Here is an 18,517-nt window from a genome sequence, read left to right as displayed (position 1 = left end):
ACCTTTTCTCCCACCCAGACTTTAGCCGGAAGTCCGCCGCCCCCAGGGTACCGGCCGGGGGGCGTGGCTGGCGACCCCCCACGGCCCTCCCCTTCCGGCCCCAGGCCCCCCCTGGGCGCCGTCTCCCGGCAACCGCCCCAACAGCCGGTCCCGCAGCCATGCTGGGCGCAGCGGGGCCGACCCCGCGGGCCTCGCCACCGCCGCTGCCGCCCGGCGACCTCCGCGGCCTCTGCGCCTGGCTGGACGGGCTCCCGCTCAGCCGTCCCAAGCGCCACCTGGCCCGGGACTTCAGCGACGGCGGTGAGGGCCGGGGAGAAGCCGGGGACCGCCGGGGGTGCGGGCAGGGGGCTTGGGGGGTGCCTGGCCGGCCGTCAGCAGGCTCCCCGAAAGGAAGGAAGATACCAGAGCGGGGGGCGTGACGGGCGCCGTGGAATGGAGGGGCAGGACGGCTGCACTGCCGGCCCCTGGAGGAGGATGAATGTGGCCGAGAGGGGCCGCCTTTTGGGGGGAGGTCCCCTCGCCTTTCAGCATTCCTGGGGGAGGATGCGGGCAGCCTCAGGGTTCCCTCCAGCAGCTCCTCCGACCTCAGGCCGGCTCCTAGCCCGCCCCCCTGGGGCACCCACACCCTGCTCCGGAGGCCCCTGTGACCGCTCCCCCAGGTCGAGGGCCCTCCCCGGTTCTCCTGCCATGGGAGACGGATGTGTAAGGAAAGGAGGGGCGCTAAGCTCGCCAGGGCAGCCCACCTTGCACCCCCTGCCCCCTCCAGTGATGCTGGCAGAGATCGTGAAGCACTTCCGCCCCCGGCTCGTGGACCTGCATAACTATGTCCCCACCTGCAACACTGACCAGAAACTCAGCAACTGGAGCATCCTCAACAGGCAGGCTTCCCGCCTCCCTGCCTGTCGCATCCGAGCCCCTGCTCTGCGAGGGCCCTCCCCTCAAGGCTGGCCTGGGTGGGCGGCCTCTCCCCTACCCTCCTGGGCTCTGGGACAAGCTCTTGGGCTGTTTCCCTGTCCGTGTGTGTCCCCCTGTCCCCTGGGGTCTCCCCATCAGCACAGACTCCCAGGGGCTTCCGCCCAAGAGGACTTGGCCGGCACCAGTCAGCTTGAGAGCCACTCAGCAGGGCGTCAGTCAGGCTCCTGCTGACCACACCTCTCACTTCCTGACTCCGCAGAAATTGCAGGTGGACGGCCGGCTCTGCTCCAGGCACTGGAGACACTGAAGTGAATGGGCCCCTGTCTCCATGGGGCTGGCAGTACAGTGGGGAGACAGATAAATAAGGAGATGTAACTAGCATCAGTTGTAACGAGTGATATGAAGGACCAGGACCCTGAGAAAATGAGAGCAGAGTGAGGTGTGGGTGACCTAGGGGTGCAGTGGGGAGCAGGCTGCAGAGTCCCTTAGCCCCTGAGGCTGGATGGGGAGGGGAGCTCAGGCTTCCCCGGAGACTCTGGAGGGACTCTGGAGGCCAAGGCCACCACGTGGCTCAGACCTGGCTCGGAGCCCGGAGGGCTAGAGGGAGCACAGGGCTGAGACCTGGGCAGATTGTGCTGGGATGGGGAGGCAGGGAGAGGCCACTGCTCAACTCCAGGGACACAAGAGGTCAGTGGCTCTAGCAGTGTGTGTCAAGTCCCAATTCTGAGCACCTTGGAGGGGAACCAGCAGGACCTCCTCGCAGGGCCAGGGGGCACTCAGCCCAGAAGGCGAGCCCTGCTGCGAGGCCCAGGCTGGGACACCCCTGGCCTGACTGCTCTGGTCCCAGAGGGGACAGCTGGGGGCAAGATGGCTGCTGGGCTCCTCTGGGTGCAGGGCAAGAAGGGGCTCCAGTCCCAGCCTCTCCCCTCCAAGGAAAGCCAGACCCCCCGCCTGGCCCTACAGGTGCAACCCTGAGGGCTGTGGCCCCGCTTCCTTCGCAGGAAAGTCTTTCACAAGCTGCGTTTGTGGGTCTCAGAGACGGATATCCGAAAGGTGGTGGCCAACACGCCCGGAGCCATCGAGCCCATCTTGTGTGCACTGAGAGAAAAAGTGACGGATGGTGCTGCCCACCAGTACCTGCTTGACCCGGCCGTACGTGTTGGTACCTTTGTATGGTCTCTGACCCTGCTGTGTTTGTCGTGCTGGGATGTGACCCAGTTATCTGTCACGATAGTAAAATCAGGAACCAGGTGGTGATGAAGGCCCTGGTCCCCACGGCCCTGGCCTGCGGACCGCAGATACCTGCAACCCTCTGGAGCCCTCAGGCCTCCCAGCCTCACCCACCAGGGCCATGATAACTCCCTGTGCAGAATCTTTCCCGCCCAGGCCAGCCCAGCCCGGGCTCTCTCCACTCCCGTTTGCCACCCCCGACCCCCGGTCTGAACAAGGTCAGCCTCTCCTCGGCCTGCCCTTACCATATGACCTTTAAAATGTTTGCAGGGCCCAGGACCCTCTGGCGGGATTGCTGACAGACCATGGGCAGAGCTCACCGCCTCTCCGCACACTGGTAGTATTCCACATCCACAGATTTGGAGAACTGAGGCCCATCAGAGCCTTCCACGAAGGGCTGCGTCAGAGATGAGTTCACACTCCGGGAGGGCAGGGGCATCCTTGCTCCCAACGCCCCCCAGGCTGCAGCTTCCCAAGGGGGGCCCGCAGGCCTGTCTACACCCCACGCAGGTGCCGTGCCGTTCAGGGACATCCAGGCTGCATCTGGCTGAACTAGGCCAGACCGTGCCTGCATGGTGCCCTCTGGGGCTCCGTGCCCTGCCCCCACCCCACGTGCTGCCATGGGGCAGGATCTTCTGGGGGAAGGGGGGCGGACCCCAGATAAACATCTGCTTACCCCTTAGGCTTGCCGGGCCCCATGGCGCCCTCCAGTGCGAAGACCCCACAGAGTCCGAGGACTCCAGAGAAAACAGGCCGCTGTGTGTGCACGGGGTAGGCCCCTGTCTCTTGACCCGTCTGCTGTTCCACCTTTACCCCACCCCCCACCCCCCCAGCCTGTGGGTTAAAGGCTGGGTGTTTGCCTTCTAGTTGGGACCCAGCTGGTGGACCCTGGGGGCACCTGGACTCCAGAGTGCAGCAACTACTGGAGGAAAAGGAGCAGGCACTGGCCCTCCTGCAGGAGATGGTCAAGGTACAGTGACCTGGGTGCCCCAGATGCCCAGATACCCCCCAGGAAGGGGAGGGACTGGTTGTAACCGTTATGGGGAGGTGCTGCCCCCCACCCCCGCCTTCTTGAAACTTGGACTCAGTATGAAGTTTGGCAGTGCTGGGAGAGCGTGCGTTTAGTTTTATTGTCTAGAAAACAGCTTAATTATGGAACGTTCCAAACATACCCAGAAGCGCAGAGGGGTATGGTGGACCTCCAGCCCCCTATGACTTGCCGCCCAGCCCTGCCGGTTACCAGCCCTCGGAGCCCACAGGGGCTTTGTGGACAGTCACAGGCGCCACCACCCAGAAGTGCTGGATCGCAGGCCCAGGGTCTGGGGGCACTGAGTCGGGTAGTAGGGCTGAGTCAGTGCAGGGCTGGTGGGAGGTGTGCAGGCCACCCCAGTCGGGTCTCAGCGTGAAAGGGGCTGTCAAGAATTGTGAAGACAGCGCAGTTCCCTAGCGGATGCCCAAATGTCGATGAGCTGTTTTCTTGAGGAAGCAGGAAGGTGATATCATCGTGCGGTTTGAGTTTGCCAAAGGGCAGCAGAGAGGGAAGTGATAAGCAGAAATGGAGCTGCTGCCGCGGTGAGGTCACCCTCGTGCCCACACCCGTGGCACGGTGGATCCTGACTGCTGCACTGTAGGGCGCCTGGAGGGAAGGTGGCCGCACTCGGCACGGTCGGACGCTGTCCCCGTGAGAGAGAGTAGACTCGGGGCGGGGGGTGCGGGGGGTCCTGGGAGCAGCAGCTGCGGGGCCGGCAGGAGCCCCCCGTGTCAGCTGGAGCAGGACATCCGTCACAGTGGACTGCGCTGGTCAGCGTGTGGCCTGGTGTCGGCGTGGGGCCACCGTAGCCGGCTGCAGGGGATGATGGCGTGCCGCGGCGTGCTGGCCCACGCTGTCCAGCGAGCAGGGAAGGGACTCGTCGGCTGAGACGCCAGCTGCCCGCCTTGACCGGCCGGAGCCATCTGTCCTTAGTTGGGGCATGGGCTGTCACGCCGTTGACCTCACTTTGGAGTTTGGGGGCAGACACGGTTTTTCACGTCCAGCTATTTCCTTTTTCTGGGCTGCTCGGGCAGGGTCTGTGCTTCCAGCAGGGAAGGTCTGTGACGTGGCTCGGGAGGGCACCCCAGGCAGGACAGCCTAGGGAGGGGGTGTGGAGCCTGGTGCTTCCTCCTGCACGAACACGCGCCCAAGAACGTTTGCTTGGCTATTTCTTGTTTTTTCAACTTATTTATTTTTTAAGTTTTATTTATTTAAGTAACTCTGCACCCAGTGTGGGGCTCGAACTCATGAACCTGAGATCAAGAGTCACCTGTTCTTCTGAGTGAGCCAGCCAGTCACCCTTAGGCTCTTAACATTTATTTATTTATTTATTCATTCATTCATTCATTCATTTATTTATTTATTTATTTATTTATTTATTTATTTTTGAGAGAGAGAGACAGAGAGAGAGAGCACAAGGAGAGGGGGGCAGGACACAGGATCCAAAGCGGGCTCTGCGCTGACAGCAGTGAGCCCCACGTGGGGCTCGAACTTATGAACCGTGAGATCATGACCTGAGCTGAAGGCAGAGCTCAGCCGGCGGAGCCCCTCAGGCGCCCCTGGCTATTAACTTGTAGAAATAAACGTTGCACACGCTCCCCAGATGCAGTGCATGCATTCAGTCAACATTAATTCCGCAAGCATGCTCTGAAAACCTGCCAGGGGACCAGGCAAGGCTTTTCCATTTGCAGAGGGGACAGGCTGGGGGGCTCCAAGAGGCCTTGCCAGCTCTGGCCAGCCGGGAGCCAGGAGTGCTCCAGAAAGGGTGAGGCAGGAAAACCAGCCCCTCCCATAACCACCCCCCTTCTTCTCACGTCCCGCCCTCCCTCACGCTGTGCTACTGCTGGGAGCCCCGAACGCTTGGCCACGCAGCTCTGGCACCCAGCGTGCTGCTTTCGGAGACGTGTGCTTTCCTGAAGATTTTGCAGATGAAGGTGGTCAGGCTGGAGCACCTGGTAAAGCTGAAGGACCAGCGGATTGGAGAGCTGACGAGAGCCGGGGGCGAGCCCCAGTGACCAAGAGTGGCAGCGGAGAAAGGCTCCTCCGAGAGGCTCGAGGGGCCACCCCTCCCAAGTCCACTAGACCTTGGACTCGGGCCCACACAGAACTCCCCCAGACCAGGGGTCCTTCTGCTTGTGGCTGTGCGCTGTCCAGCAGGCGCAGAGCGGGGACACCCATGTACAGAGTGCTTCAGGGGGCCTTGGTGTGTGGACATCCACGCAGTGGAGGCCGGGGGTTCCAGCCCACCCCAGAGACCTGTTTGGATATGAAGACCTGGTCTCGTTCCCTTGAGCCCCTGAGGTGTCCTGTCCTCATTGTGTCTGTGAGCACAGAAAGTTCCGGTCTGTAGGGTGTTGCGTTGGTGTAGTGGCAGGGGAGGGGGGTGGCTGGGCCAGCCAGCAACATCCTGTGTCAGCCAAACCCAAGTCTCATGGAAGATTCCATGTGTCGGGAAGGGCCATCCGAGCTGCTGTGCAGGCGCTGGGTCGGGGTGCCTTGCAGAGACCCCCAGATGGACTGACCGGTTCCTGCACTTTGCTTGGGAGAGTTTGGGGGTCAGGATGGAGCTGGAACTTGACCCAGCATCGCCGTGGCCGTCTCCCCATGGGATAGACCCTCTTCCTGCACGTGGGGCCCTGTCCCTGGGTCAGGGACTTCGGGGCAGTACGCTGGAGGGGACAGGCAGGGGGTTGCATTGTCCCGCCGGCTTCTGGGTCCCGAGCCCCTTCGGGGACTCAGGAAGCTGCGTCAAAGCCACAAACCACCTCCAGGGTTTGAGAGTCAGCAGAGCCCTGAGTCAGACAGCCCATGCCTCCCTGAGTCAGACAGCATGTCTCTTGGCCTCTGAAGCCACTGAAGCACGCACGGGTCAGGGCTTCAGGCTCAGAGGGTGGGTCCGAGGCTACTGTCGAGAGAACTGGGGCTAAACTGCTTAGAAGCACAACTGAGGCCAAGGATTTGCTCCCCAGCCAGGAGGCACGTGGAGACTCCTGGGTCAAGTGGTCTTGGCCAGCAACCAGGGCCCCAAGGTGGGCTGGGGCAGTGAGGGGTTGGGGGGCATACATCCAGGAGGGGAGCCGTTCTGGAAGAGCCCTCTGCTGCCAGAAGGGCCTGGGAGTGGCAGTCTCGGAGGTCTCCCGTGCAGCCTGCCCCTGGAGCACGAGGGTTTGGGGGGTCCAGGCCTCAAGTAGTAAGGCTCCTAGACCTCAGTGTGGGGGCGTTCACAGCTCAGTTGGGGGGGGGGGCTTCTGCTCAAGGGTCCAGACCCCACCACTTGTGGGCATCTGGGCTACAGATGTCACTTGCTTGTTCCTGGTGTCCGGCAGGAGCCAGAAAATCTGCCCAGAGATGGGGGCTCCCATGGCCTGGAGCCTGAGTCGGGACAGGCCCAGGTGGCTTTAGACCCCAGGCCTGCTCCTGCCCGGGCCCCTGCGGGAGCCAGGATGTGTGTGCGTCGGGGGGTGCTTCTGCACTCTGCTGCTTCGGGGGGACAGCGGGGGGACTGCCGATGTGCTCCAGGGCCCAGACGTGTGCGGACACGTGCTCACTCATGAGGCTGGTCCTTTGATGAAGCAGGGCTGTGTGTGTGCCTGGTCACACCCACATGCTCACCGGTAGAGGTGGCCCCAAGGGCTCGAGGCGGAGATTGGAGCCGGGGGGAGCGTGGCTGGAGGTGACGGTTTTGCCCTGACGGGAACCTGTCCCCCGCAGGGACCTGGGAGTGGGCCCTGAGCATCTGGTGCCTGGAGGTGGGGGCCGCTTGCAGATGAGGACCCCAAACACAGGCCCAGCTTGCTGGCCTGCAGATGGGCTTGTGGGCTGGACCTCGGCTGCAGCCTCGAGAGGGTCAGCCCCACGGCTGAGGGGAGAGGCAGGGGGCTGACCAGGGGCCAGGGGGGCACAAGGCAGGGAGACCTCTGGGTGGGGGGTGAGGGCCCCACCCTGGCTGAAGGAGCAGCTCAGCCTTGTGCCACCAGCACAGGCTGAACCACCCGAGGTGAGGGTCCGGGTTCCCAGGGGCACATCGGGCCAGATCTCTGGTGCAAGGGCCCAAAGCCACCCTCTGGCTTAGCCCAGCTCCTGGAGGGACACCCTTTCCCCACCACGTACACCCCGGATGGCAGACCTAGTGGACAGGTTGACGGGTTCCGGCAGTAGGTTCTGAGTTCCTCGCTGTGGGTGGAGCTGACTCAGGCCTGGGCCGGACAGTGATGGGGGAAGCTGTGAAGCCAGGCCCTCGGGTTCCCACTCGCCCCTCCAGCCTGTGTTGGATCCTGGGCTACCATGTATGGGAAGCCCTTCCCCAGCAAAGACCCCCAAACTGGAGCTCCAGTGAGGGCACCCTTGGGGGCTCCCTCTGGTTCGGCAGCACCCATGATCTTGGGTGGCTGTGATGTCACAGGACTTCCTGTGACCAGCTTGCGTCTCTTCTGTGGGGTTGGGGTGTCGTCCAAGGCACTCCACGTGGGCCCCCAGGTCTGGAGGTGGGGTGGGGGTGGAGCCCCTGCAGAGAGCAGACCACCTGTGCCCGCTCAGGCCCTCCCCGGTGAGCTTGTGGCTGGGGGTGCAGGTGCTGGAGGTGATGGGAGGTGCCACAGGCTGCAGAGTTGGGGGCTCCCTTAGGGCCTGCGCAAAGCTGATGACAAGTGAAACATGAGGGTGCCGCTGTGGGTCCCCCCACCCCATTCTGTTTCCCCGGGCCCCTAGAGCAACCTCATGGTCAGGCCAGCACAACATAGCCCCAAGAGGCTTCTGGATCCTTCTGTGGGGAGGTAGGACCCTAGCACAGTGCCACAATTCCCTCTGAGGGTCCCCATCCCAGTTCTGGAGGCCCCCACCCAGGCCACAGGGTACTCCCCAGGGGACTACAGGGCTCTCAGGACCTGGGGTCTGAGCTGCCGGTTGGATACGGGCACACACACCTCGGGGGCTGCCGCAGAGGGCCAGCAAGATGGGACGCGGCTGTCGCGCATGGCTGGGCTGTGGGCTCCCGCCTGGGTCTGCAGCCCCACCAGGAAGCGGAGGTGACCTGTGGCCTCACCGCCGGCTGCTCGCCGTGGCTCAAGGCAACGGCCTGGATGAGCCGCAACTCCAAGGAGCCGTGTGGAAAGCCTGGCCGTGACGCCTTGATGACGAAACAGGCTGTATGATAAACATCATGCGTGAGTGACACCAGCCAGGTGCCGTTTCCCATGTAGCCCTAGAAAGGACGGAGCCTGGGGTAAATTTAGGACAAAATTGGAAGCCAGGTCAGCCCCCCCCTGCAGCTGCTCTGTGTCTAGTTCACGGTTTCACTGCTGAAGCAGAGAGCAGAGAACCGTCCACGCCCCCACGTGCGCAGGTGGCCTCCTCGAGGCCCAGACGCCATCAGATACCAATCCTTCCAGTTATTCCTGTGTCAGGTCAGATGCACCTGACACGGAAAGTGCTAGAACCAAGTGAGTGCCCGAGAGAAGGGATCCAAGCTAACAAACGCCTTCATCTCTGTGTCCAAAGATGACGCAGGGCAAGGGGGCTTCGGTGGTCTGAGTGCAGAACCTCTGGCGCGTCCCCTCTCGGGTCAGGTCCCCTCCCACAGCACCTCCCGGGGCAGCGGGTTCTGGGCCCGGAGGCGGTCCGGCTGAGCCGCTCCCCTCACCAGCCCTGGGGTCCCGCACACGCAGACCCAGGGTCTGGCCACGGGCTCCCAGCATTCCTAGTTGAGAGATTTAGGTCACTCCAGCTCTGTCCTGGACAAGCCGTGCACACCATAAAGAGTCATCTGAGAACGAACAAGAAGTTTAAAAGGAGTGCCACTGGGCGCCCCCAGCCTGGACAGCAGGAGGTGGACCGCGGGTGGGCGGAGATTCGTTTGGCAGGTCTTTCTGCGTGTGTGAAATATTTCGTAACTGTTAACACTCTTTTTTTTTTTTCAATATATGAAATTTATTGTCAGATTGGTTTCCATACAACACCCAGTGCTCATCCCAAAAGGTGCCCTCCTCAATACCCATCACCCACCCTCCCCTCCCTCCCACCCCCCATCAACCCTCAGTTTGTTCTCAGTTTTTAACAGTCTCCTATGCTTTGGCTCTCTCCCACTCTAACCTCTTTTTTTTTTTTTTCTTTCCTTCCCCTCCCCCATGGGTTTCTGTAACTGTTAACACTCTTAAAGGGAAAAGCCTAGGATGCACAGAGGTGTACGTGGGAACTGACGGTCAGAAACCGGCTGAGTGTGCAGCCGGGCGTCACTGCGCGGCACTGACCCGCCGCTGCCTGGCGTCAGCCAAGATCGGGGAACATCGGGGGTGGCTTGAGTTTCCCCAGCCCACTTCCTCATTCGTAAAATGGGGAAGTGCAGGTTCCACTGGGCGGGGTGCCCCGCCACCTGCACTGCCCCACTCCCAGCCCCCATGGGCCGGCCCAGGGGTGCCCCCATGTGGTCAGTGTGGAAATCATGCCTTGTTGACGCTTAAAAATGGGCCATAGGCTGGTAGGGTTTGTAAACACCTGCAGCTCTGGGCTTTGTTGGCCTGCATGCCTGGCCTTCCCATCGCCTTCCCACGTCAGCCAGAGACCGGAGAGGAGAGGTCGCCGATGCCTGAAGGAGGTCGGTGGAGCGGGTGGTGGGAGCCCCTGTGTGGACAGATACCCCCACAGACTGCATGGCCTGCACTCCAGGGGAGCCCCCTGCCCACGGGCTGCCTTCTGCCTGCTCACGAGTGTATATTTTCATAAATTTTGAAACAATGAATCCAACTTTCTCATCCTCTTGAACACAGGGTTCCTTCCCAGATGTGTTTTTTGAGTGAGTGCCAGAGGCTGGGGAGGCACTGGACAGGGTGCTGTGGGAGACACGCCTGGACAGGGCGGGGTGGGGGGGAGCACAGGGCTGCACAAGCTCCTTTTTCCTGTAAAAACCCTCTCCCTGCTGGCCCTGTTCCAGTCCAGGCCCTCCACCCGCACCCTTGTGGCTCTGGTCCTCCAGCGGCAGAGGGGGCTGCAGGCAGGAGGGCGGGGGGTACCAACCAGAAACAGAGCAGGGACCAGGAAATAATCAAAACAGGGGCATTGCAGAGGGGGTGGCCAGGGAAGCCCACTAAGACTATGAAGAAAATGTGGGCGTTGGTGGTTCACACAGGGGAGCAGAGGGACGGAGGCCCCGGAGAACCGGGGTCAGGGGGCTCACGACCTATAGCCTGCGGGCAAGAGGCTCAGCATTCTGTCAGCGTCCTTGTGACCACAGTGTGTTAGGGCCTGGGGGCTGAGAGACACCTGGATGCCCCTGGTTGGACAAGGCCTGGGAAGCAGCAGCAAAGGTCTGAGCTGTCTTCAGGGAGCCAGCAGGCCCGGCTCCGAAGGAAATGTTAGCACAAATGTCCTCAGCATCACTGATGAAGCACATTCAGAATTCCAGAAAACAGGGAAAGTGAGTGGGTGCTTTTACTAAAAGGTCATAAAGCTGTTCTCAGGCTGAATGAGAACCCCAAAGTGCAGGGCTCGCTTGGGAGGTTCAGACGTTGCACGAGCTCCTCAGGTTGTGTTTCTAAGCTGGAAAGTGGTTGCATGCGTGCCCTTCATAGCATTTAAGCACAGCTTTTTTGCAGTGTTAAGTATTTTGTAACACTTAAAAAAGACTTTTAAGTTTATTTGTTTTGAGAAGGAGAGCACAGGTGCACTTGCTTGAGAGGGGGAGGGGCAGAGAGAGAGAGAGAGGGAGACAGAGAATCCCAAGCAGGCTCCCCGCTGTCAGTGCAGAGCTCCACGCAGGGCTCGAACTCATGACCCTGAGATCATGACCTGAGACGCTCAACCGACTGAGCCACCCAGATACCCCTTAAAAAACATTTTTAGGGAAAAAAACACCCAGGGATGCACAAAAGGTGTGGAAATGTGAACTGACGATCAGAACACATTGTTGAACAATCTGCTTTCATAAAACTACCTTATAAAGTTAAACTATCAAATTTAGATCAAAGCTTTAGATAACTGCAAGCAGCCAGTTAGACCAGTTGTGATGGGCTAGAGTTGCCTAGAAATGAAAGCACAAATGAACATTTAGGAAGAGAACTTGCCGGACAGCGAGCGTCCCCGTGTGAGGCCCGAGGCTGCCTGCAGACCGCCCGAGTCTCGGGGACACCCCCCCCCCCCCCACCGTGGGCACCCAGGAAAGCACTGGTGCTGAGCACGGAGGCCAAGTGATGCCTGGACCCAACATGGTGACCGGGGACCGCCTCGGGGCGGCACACGGCGGTTTCTTCTCTGTGCTGCTCACGGTTTCCGTAATAGCCACGTCTTGTTCTATAACTGGGAAAAAATGAAAACGATGGTTCTGTTAAGCTCGCCTTGGAGATGCAGAAACCTGCTGCTGCTGCCGCCTCCAGTCTTCTCAGAGACTCTGCATTTTTTCTAGAAAAGAGAAAAATGCTCAAAGACCCATTAAACAAAGTGCTCAAAACGGTCAGGTGTGGACCTACTGCCCCGGGGCCCCACCCCACCAGGAAACACGGAGCCTTGGGGCCAGGACGTGTTTGGTGGGGTGTCCCGGAGGGTGGTCCTGCCCCAGGGGAGAGTGGGGACCCCAGGTCCAGAACCCGGCTTGTTCTCCGAGGGTCTTCGCCTCCTCCCCTCCTCCCGCGCGGTGAACTAAAGGGATACCCACCCTCTGTGCCCCTGACTTCATCCTTCAAGCCAGCCTAGTGGCTAAGAGGGCGTGTGGGGGCCTCCCTGGACACCCTCATGGTGACAGCTGCCTGGGTGTGCCAGACCCACGCCTAGAGTCCTGGATGGACCTGGTTGGCACTGTGCCAGGTTGCCCACCCTGCCCCCTGCAGGCGGCCCATGCCAGGTGGCTGGCTGATGGGTGTTGAGCCCTCCCTGGGCTCCCGGAGGAGAGCCCACCCTTCTAGGCCGGGCCCCGGGAGAGACCAAGCAGGAGTGAGCGTCCCTCCGAAAGACCACCACAACACCTGCTTCCCCGCTCCTGGGGTCCCCACCCCACTCAGGAAGGGCTCACCCTCCCACAGTCTGCCTCGAACTTCCCGATGGTCCCTTACCCCTCTACCCAACGTCCTGGTGGCCCTAGCCCTGGGCAGCTGCCCTGATCACTCCGTCTTCACGGCATCCTCACGCCCCTGTTTCACCCTTCCCCCCACCCCCCCCCACTGTGGGGAAGAAGGCAGGGGCTCTGTTCACTTGCAATTTCAGGCCCAGAGGCCTCCGAGCCCGAGTCCTCGCTGCCCCCACACGCCCTTCACCGCCCCTTCCCCCGCAGGGCCCCCAGACCCATCGGTGCTCACATGTACTCACATGCACACCCCAAGTGTACACACGTGTGCCTGCACATGTGTAAGTGCACACTCATCCCCCCAGGCCTCTGTCCTTTCCTCCCACGGCCCATGGTCTCCTACCCAGACTGTCTGGACTGGTCCTCTCCCCGTGACCCAGAGCCACAAGGAGGAAGGCACAGGACTCCCACCCGCGTGGTCCTTACCCTGCAGCCAGGACCGACAGCCCCAGCCCCTTCCCCAGATCCAGGGGCCACTCAGCCTTTCCAGCTGCCACCCAGGGCAGGGGTCCCTGGGGAGATGGTGCCCCACAGCCCCCCCCCCCACCCGGCCCAGCCAGGCAGTTTCTCTGTTTACAAGGAGAGCAGGAAGGGGTCTCCTGGGGCGCACCTGGAGCTGGGAGACTATTGTGTCTGACCCTGGCTGGCCCTTGTTCCTGAACGCTAAGCTCACCCTACTCTTCTGGGCCTCGGTTTCCCCTCAGCAAAGCGGGGCCTAGGACCAAGGCCCCATAGGCCCAGCCGGAGCTAATGGAAGCAGCGAGTGGGTGGTCTGGGGCTGGGTTCCCCAGCATTTCCAGTTCCTAGCTGACCTCCCAGACTTCCGCCGAGGGGCCTTGGGTAGAGATCCTGAGCCGGAGCCTGAGGGAGGGCATTTCCCTGTGGGTCAGCTGGCCTAGGACCCGAGGAGACAATGAGAGAATGGCAGTGGCCATTATAGGGGCAGGCTGGAAGGTGGCAGGCCCCTCTTCAAGCCCGGGGGGAGAGCCCCCTTCTCAGTGGGAAAGAGGCCCCCAGCTCCCAGGTCAAGGAAATTAGGAACCGAGCTGGAGTCAAGGTGAGGAGCTGGACCTGGGCTCAGTGAGCCTGGTGTCTAGACCCAGGGGGAGGAGGTGGGAGGGGGGCGGGCCAGGTGTGTGCATGCACGTGTGCGTGTGCACATCTGTAGGACAGGCTCTGGGCTATATGTGAGAGGCCTGAGAAAATTAAAACTTAAAAGCTTAAGTTACGGGAAACTGAAACCTAACCAAGCTTAACCAGCTTGTTCCGCTTCTGTACAATTGCTTGGCGCGCCCATGTATTCCTGATCAATCATTGTTGCCTGGCACATCCGTATATTCCTGGTCAACCATTGTTACTTGGCACATCCGTGTACTCCTGATCAATCATTGTTGCCTGGCACATCCGTGTATTCCTGATCAATCATTGTGATACCCATACCCCCGGTTGTGGTCTGACCTAAAGGCAGGAACCAATCGAATACTGTTAAGTGTCCAACTTTAAACACCAACCAATCGCAGCTCTGTAACTGTGGAAAATTCCTGATTTCCCCATGACTTGTTTGTACCTGTCTATAAAAGGGGTGTAAAAACCTCTCTCAGGACCTCTCGGCGTCACCGGCAACAAGGGCGCAGAGGTCCAGGTTCGAACCTGCAATAAATGACCCTTGCTGCTTAGCTTTGACTCTGGACTCTGGTGGTTCGTTTTTGGGGGTCTCTTAGACTCTGGGCATTTCATATGCTCAGAGGTGGGGCTGCCTGGCCAGCAGTCCCAACAAACTGGGCCGCAGTTTCTCCACGGGTGGGGGGTCCCGGAAAGGCCAAGCGTGCCTTGGGAGGGGCTGTGTGCGCAGCGGCCTTGGAGGGCAGAGGAACGTTCCCATGGCTGGGCCAGTGTTCCGATACGGCATGGGAGAGAAGAAAGAAAATATCAAGAAGCCACGATTATCTCCCCCGGGGAGGGAGTCACAGGAGCAGCCTTGAGCCCTGACGCAGGCAGGCAGGGGCCTCTCGAGCCTGGCTTAACCCTTTGCTCCCCCTCCCACCTCCTCCCGCGGGCCCGTCTGTCCTCCTGGGAACCTCCGGGCATGGCCCCCACCCAGCTGGCACCCTGCACAGCCTGGCCCGGAGCACAGGTTCTGGGGACCCAACACGCACAGGTGGCTTCCTAGGGGGTGCCCGGGGTCACGGGAGCCCCCAGTGGAGATCACACTCAGGAGACCCGGAGCCCAGGCGGCCCCAGGAGCGCAGGAGTCTCTGCCCTGGTGCCTCTCCCAGCCCAGGGCTGAGGGCGGAGACCCACACTGGCTTCCTGTGTAGCCCACCCTTCGAGCCCTCATCCCGGCCGTAAACGGGTTTAGGACACCCAGCTCAACGCCAAGCCAGATGAACGAAAACGACCCATGGTGACGATGTCCTCTGCCCTGCGGAGCTGCACCGCGTGTATCTTTCCCCACACCTCTGTGGAAGGACATTCTGGTTCTAGGGGCATTGGCCCCCTTCCTCCTGGCACACACCTGGGGTAGAGTTGCCACTTCGCAGGCACATAACATTTAACCTCCAGAGGGGTTGGCCATTTTCAGCACCTCCACTGACAGGTGGGGAAACCGAGGCCAGGGGAGGCAGCCGGCCCAGCTCACTATGAGGCTGCAGTCCAGGCCTCAGCTCTTCCTCTGTGGAGGGGCTGTGAACGCCGCCTGGCACCGGCTGGAGCTCTCCAGTGGATAAGAACCCAGGAACTGCAGTGAATCCAAACAAGCACAGGGCAGGCTGGGGTGGGGGCAGGCTGGGGGTGTGGGCAGGCTGGGGGTGAGGGCAGGCTGGGGGTGAGGGCAGGCTGGGGTGGGGGCAGGCTGAGGGTGCGGGCAGGCTGGGGGTGAGGGCAGGCTGGGGTTGGGGCAGGCTGGGGGTGAGGGCAGGCTGGGGTGAGGGCAGGGTGGGGATGAGGACAGGCTGGGGTGGGGGCAGGGTGGGGTACAGGGCAGGATGGGGGTGGGGCAGGCTGGAGGTGAGGGCAGGCTGGGGTTGGGGCAGGCTGGGGGTGAGGGCAGGCTGGGGTGGGGGCAGGGTGGGGGTGAGGGCAGGCTGGGGTGGGGGCAGGGTGGGGTACAGGGCAGGATGGGGGTGGGGCAGGCTGGAGGTGAGGGCAGGCAGGGGTTGGGGCAGGCTGGGGGTGAGGGCAGGCTGGGGTGGGGGCAGGGTGGGGTACAGGGCAGGATGGGGGTGGGGCAGGCTGGAGGTGAGGGCAGGCTGGGGTGGGGCAGGCCGGGGTTCAGGGCAGGCTGGAATGCAGTGCAGAACAGGGGTGCAGGAAGGTTGGGGGTGAGGGCAGTCCGGGGTGCAGGGTAGGCTTTGGTGCTGGGCAGAACAGGGGTGTAGGCAGGTGTGGGTTGAGGGCAGGCGGGGGTGCAGGGCAGCTGAGTCTGAGGTCTCTGTGTCCCACAGACCAGCAGGCTACCCTCTCAGGGATAGAGTGGGAGAATCCAGCAAGGGTTAACCTAGGCCGGCTTCTGGGGGCTGGAAGGGTGGTCTGAGCTGAGCAGACAGCAGTGGGAGCGCCCCCCCCCCCCCCAGAATACAGCACAGGGAGGGAGTGCGAAGTCTTGAAGGCCACCCCTTATCGCCCCTCAGCTCAGTGCCAAGCACGTCCTCCAGGGCCAACAGGGATGTTTTCTGTCTTATAGGCAAAGGGAGGCCCGGGCCCAGTGTGTCTGGTGTCACAGGGGACTCTTGGGGTCTACAGTGCCCAGGGTTTGACTGGACCTGGCAGAGGGCACCGCCCCAGGTCATAGGGACCACGACACTGTGCCCACGACGGCATGGACTCCAAGGAGCTGGCAAAAGGAAGGCTTCCTGGTGGTGGCGGCTGCCTAAAGGGCCCAGGAGGGCTGTGAAGAACCCACATGACTTGCAGCCCTGTCCCTTACCTGGTGTCCCTGGAATCCAGCCTCAGTGTCTGCCCATCGGGTACTGTCCTCACCACTTGAGGAGCGGACTGTGCCTGGCGTGCGGAAAAGCCTGACCTGGGGTCCCCCGGCCGGGCAAGAGCCAGGCTGGGCAGCCCAGGCTGCAGGGAGGGGCAGGCTGGGCAGCCCAGGACAGGGTGGGCAGGTGGCGTACGCTTGTCGGGCAGTGCACGGCCCCAGCATTCCCCTGCGGGGACCCTCCTGACAGCTCCATCAGGCTGTCTCTGCATCCATTCCTTCACCTCCTGGAGCCCCCAAACACACGCGTGAGGGATGCTGAGACCCAAGTGTCGGGCTGTCCAGGGGCCACGGCCAGCTGGGCTGGCTGGAATCGGAGCCCCCACGGAGCATCCGGCTCCCCACAGCGGGCGGCGGAGGGGGGCTCCTGGGCACAGCATCTGCCACCGAGTCACTGCCAGCTCCCTGTGGCTTTCCGGAGACACAGACAGTGGACCTGGCCCCTCCCCCCAGCTAGTGGGAGATCAGACACCCCACCATCAGGACAAACCCTTTGGCTCCTTGGAACCCCACTTGGAGGGAAGGCGGCTTGGGGGGTCATGAGATGACTGGAGGGGGCCGTGGACACCCAGCTGTGGGCAGGTTAAGAGGTCCGTGCCTGACATTGTCTCTTTATACCTTTCTGGACCTTTATAGGGCTTTATAATTAGCAGGCATTGATTTATAACCAGGAAAACAAGTCTGAGAAACCAAGTGGCAAAGTCCCGATGTTTTGGACCTGGGCAGGGCCTGTCCCCACCCCCGCCGCCCTCTGTCTCCCTGTCTGTCTGTCTCTGTCCCTTGCCTCTTGCCTCCTCCTCTCCTGAAGACCCACTTCCAGGAGCCCAAGGTCAAGGGTGACAGTGGTTTCCCAGAAGCCCTGGGGCAGGTCTGAAGGGGGAATTTGACCCTGGGTCACAGAGCAGGACCCAGGACACTGTTCCCAAGTTTCACAGAGAACAGTGGCTGGGAGAGATGGCCCCTGAGTCACCACTGGGCTGGGGGGCCAGGGCCGAGGAGGGGCTTCACCCATTAGCCCCAGACTCAACAGGCGCTCCCGCTCCAGCCGGCGTGAGCAGCTGTGGGGGGATTCCTCCCTAAGGTTCCCCCACCCCGGCCTCCTCCCAGCAGAGGATGGGGGCCGACACCTGCTTTGCCTCCTTCCTCATCACGGGCCCATCACGGGCTCACGGAGCATCCGTCCCCCACCACCCAGCTGCTGGCCTCTGCGCCTCTGTGCCCATCAGCCCGCGGCCGAGGCCCGAGGCCCGCCAGCACGGGGGGCACCATACCCTCCGGAGGCCAGGGGTCTGCAGCTGTTCAGGCCCACCCCTCGGTCCAGGCCACCGTGGGGTGAGTCGGCAGGGCCCAGACATGTCCACGGGACGCTGATGACTGTGCTCACGTGGGGCTGCTGTCCTGTACCCCCTGTGCCCACCGCGGGGTCCTGCCTCTGCCCACCCAGCGGCCAGTCCAGCTAGAGGTTCATGGGAGTCAGCCTCCACCCCCGCCCTGCGGTCGGGGAGAGCCCGGGGGCTGCTGTGTGCGCACAGGCACCCGCCTGGACACGTACACACACAGACACGCACATCACCCCTCTCCTAGGCAGGTGCCCTCGGGCCAAGGATCTGAGAGCAGGGCAGTTCAGCTCCTGCCACGTGGAAGTATGTCCCCGGTCAGCGCCTGCCCAAGTTGGGGGACAGCTGCATCCACACGGGCGAGTGTCCACCGCTCTGTTCACAGAGCTTGCTGACTGTGGGGAGGGACAGATGTGGCAGCCTGGGTCTGAAACGGACACTCTTCTGGTCCCCACCTGTTCCCCAGGGGAACCTATGGTCCCCTGCCCTCCCCTCGGGCCCTGTGGTGTCAACATTACAAGTGCGTGTGTCTCTGTCCTTGGTCAGCGGTCCCCTGGGCCATGTCCCTCACCTGTGTCTGCATTCTCGCCCCCCCCCCCAACCCCACCACTGCAGAGCTCTGCCTTCTCCAGTCACCCCCCGGGGGCTCAGGAGCAGAGCTGAGCACACATCAGGTGTGTGGGGCCCTGGGAGAGCTGACCCACCTGACCCTCTGGAACTTGGTGCCCAGGGCCCGGGGAGGTGGGGGGAGGGGCCGTGCACAGTGAGGCCCTGGGCAGGGAGGGAGGGAGAGGGGAGAGCCGTGCGTTTTCCGGGCCCTGACGCAAGCAGTAGCTCTTTGGCAGATAAGTACTGGCCAGGGCTGGCCCGGCCCCAGGTCCCGAGCCAGCAGCCCCTGGGCCCCGTGGGCCTCGCCGCCCTCCCGCCCGCCCGCCCGCCCGGCTCAGCAATGCGCTCAGAGAAGGTCTTTGTGCCCC

The 18,517-nt window shown here is 62.1% G+C and overlaps 1 protein-coding gene across 2 annotated transcripts; it reads left to right on the top strand.

The window, feature by feature from the left end:
* Positions 1 to 42: 42 nt before the first annotated feature.
* Positions 43 to 5,467, top strand: LOC109256693 (sperm flagellar protein 1-like). 2 transcript variants are annotated; one of them, XM_019432227.2, is made up of 7 exons: positions 43 to 300; positions 767 to 878; positions 1,917 to 2,067; positions 2,416 to 2,482; positions 2,829 to 2,916; positions 3,013 to 3,115; positions 5,095 to 5,467. In XM_019432227.2, the coding sequence occupies exons 1-7, from the start codon at positions 159 to 161 to the stop codon at positions 5,188 to 5,190; spliced, it is 759 nt and encodes a 252-aa protein (XP_019287772.2). In that variant the 5' UTR covers positions 43 to 158; the 3' UTR covers positions 5,191 to 5,467. The 2 variants fall into 2 exon arrangements, with proteins under 2 accessions (XP_019287772.2, XP_053766079.1); XM_053910104.1 differs by lacking the exon at positions 767 to 878 and having other exon boundaries at positions 1,952 to 2,067.
* Positions 5,468 to 18,517: the final 13,050 nt, after the last annotated feature.

This window comes from Panthera pardus, unplaced genomic scaffold (genome assembly GCF_024362965.1).
Source record: "Panthera pardus isolate Hobbes unplaced genomic scaffold, ASM2436296v1 HiC_scaffold_22, whole genome shotgun sequence".
NCBI classification, from domain to species: domain Eukaryota; kingdom Metazoa; phylum Chordata; class Mammalia; order Carnivora; family Felidae; genus Panthera; species Panthera pardus.
Note: the sequence above shows the minus strand (reverse complement) of the source record. Positions and strands in the feature narration are given on the sequence as shown.

Coding starts and splice junctions, on each gene's coding strand:
- LOC109256693 (XM_019432227.2), top strand. CDS start 159: ATGCTGGGCGCAGCGGGGCCGACCCCGCGGGCCTCGCCACCGCCGCTG. Junction 301..766: donor CCGGGACTTCAGCGACGGCG/GTGAGGGCCGGG, acceptor TGCCCCCTCCAG/TGATGCTGGCAGAGATCGTG. Junction 2,068..2,415: donor AGTACCTGCTTGACCCGGCC/GTACGTGTTGGT, acceptor AAATGTTTGCAG/GGCCCAGGACCCTCTGGCGG.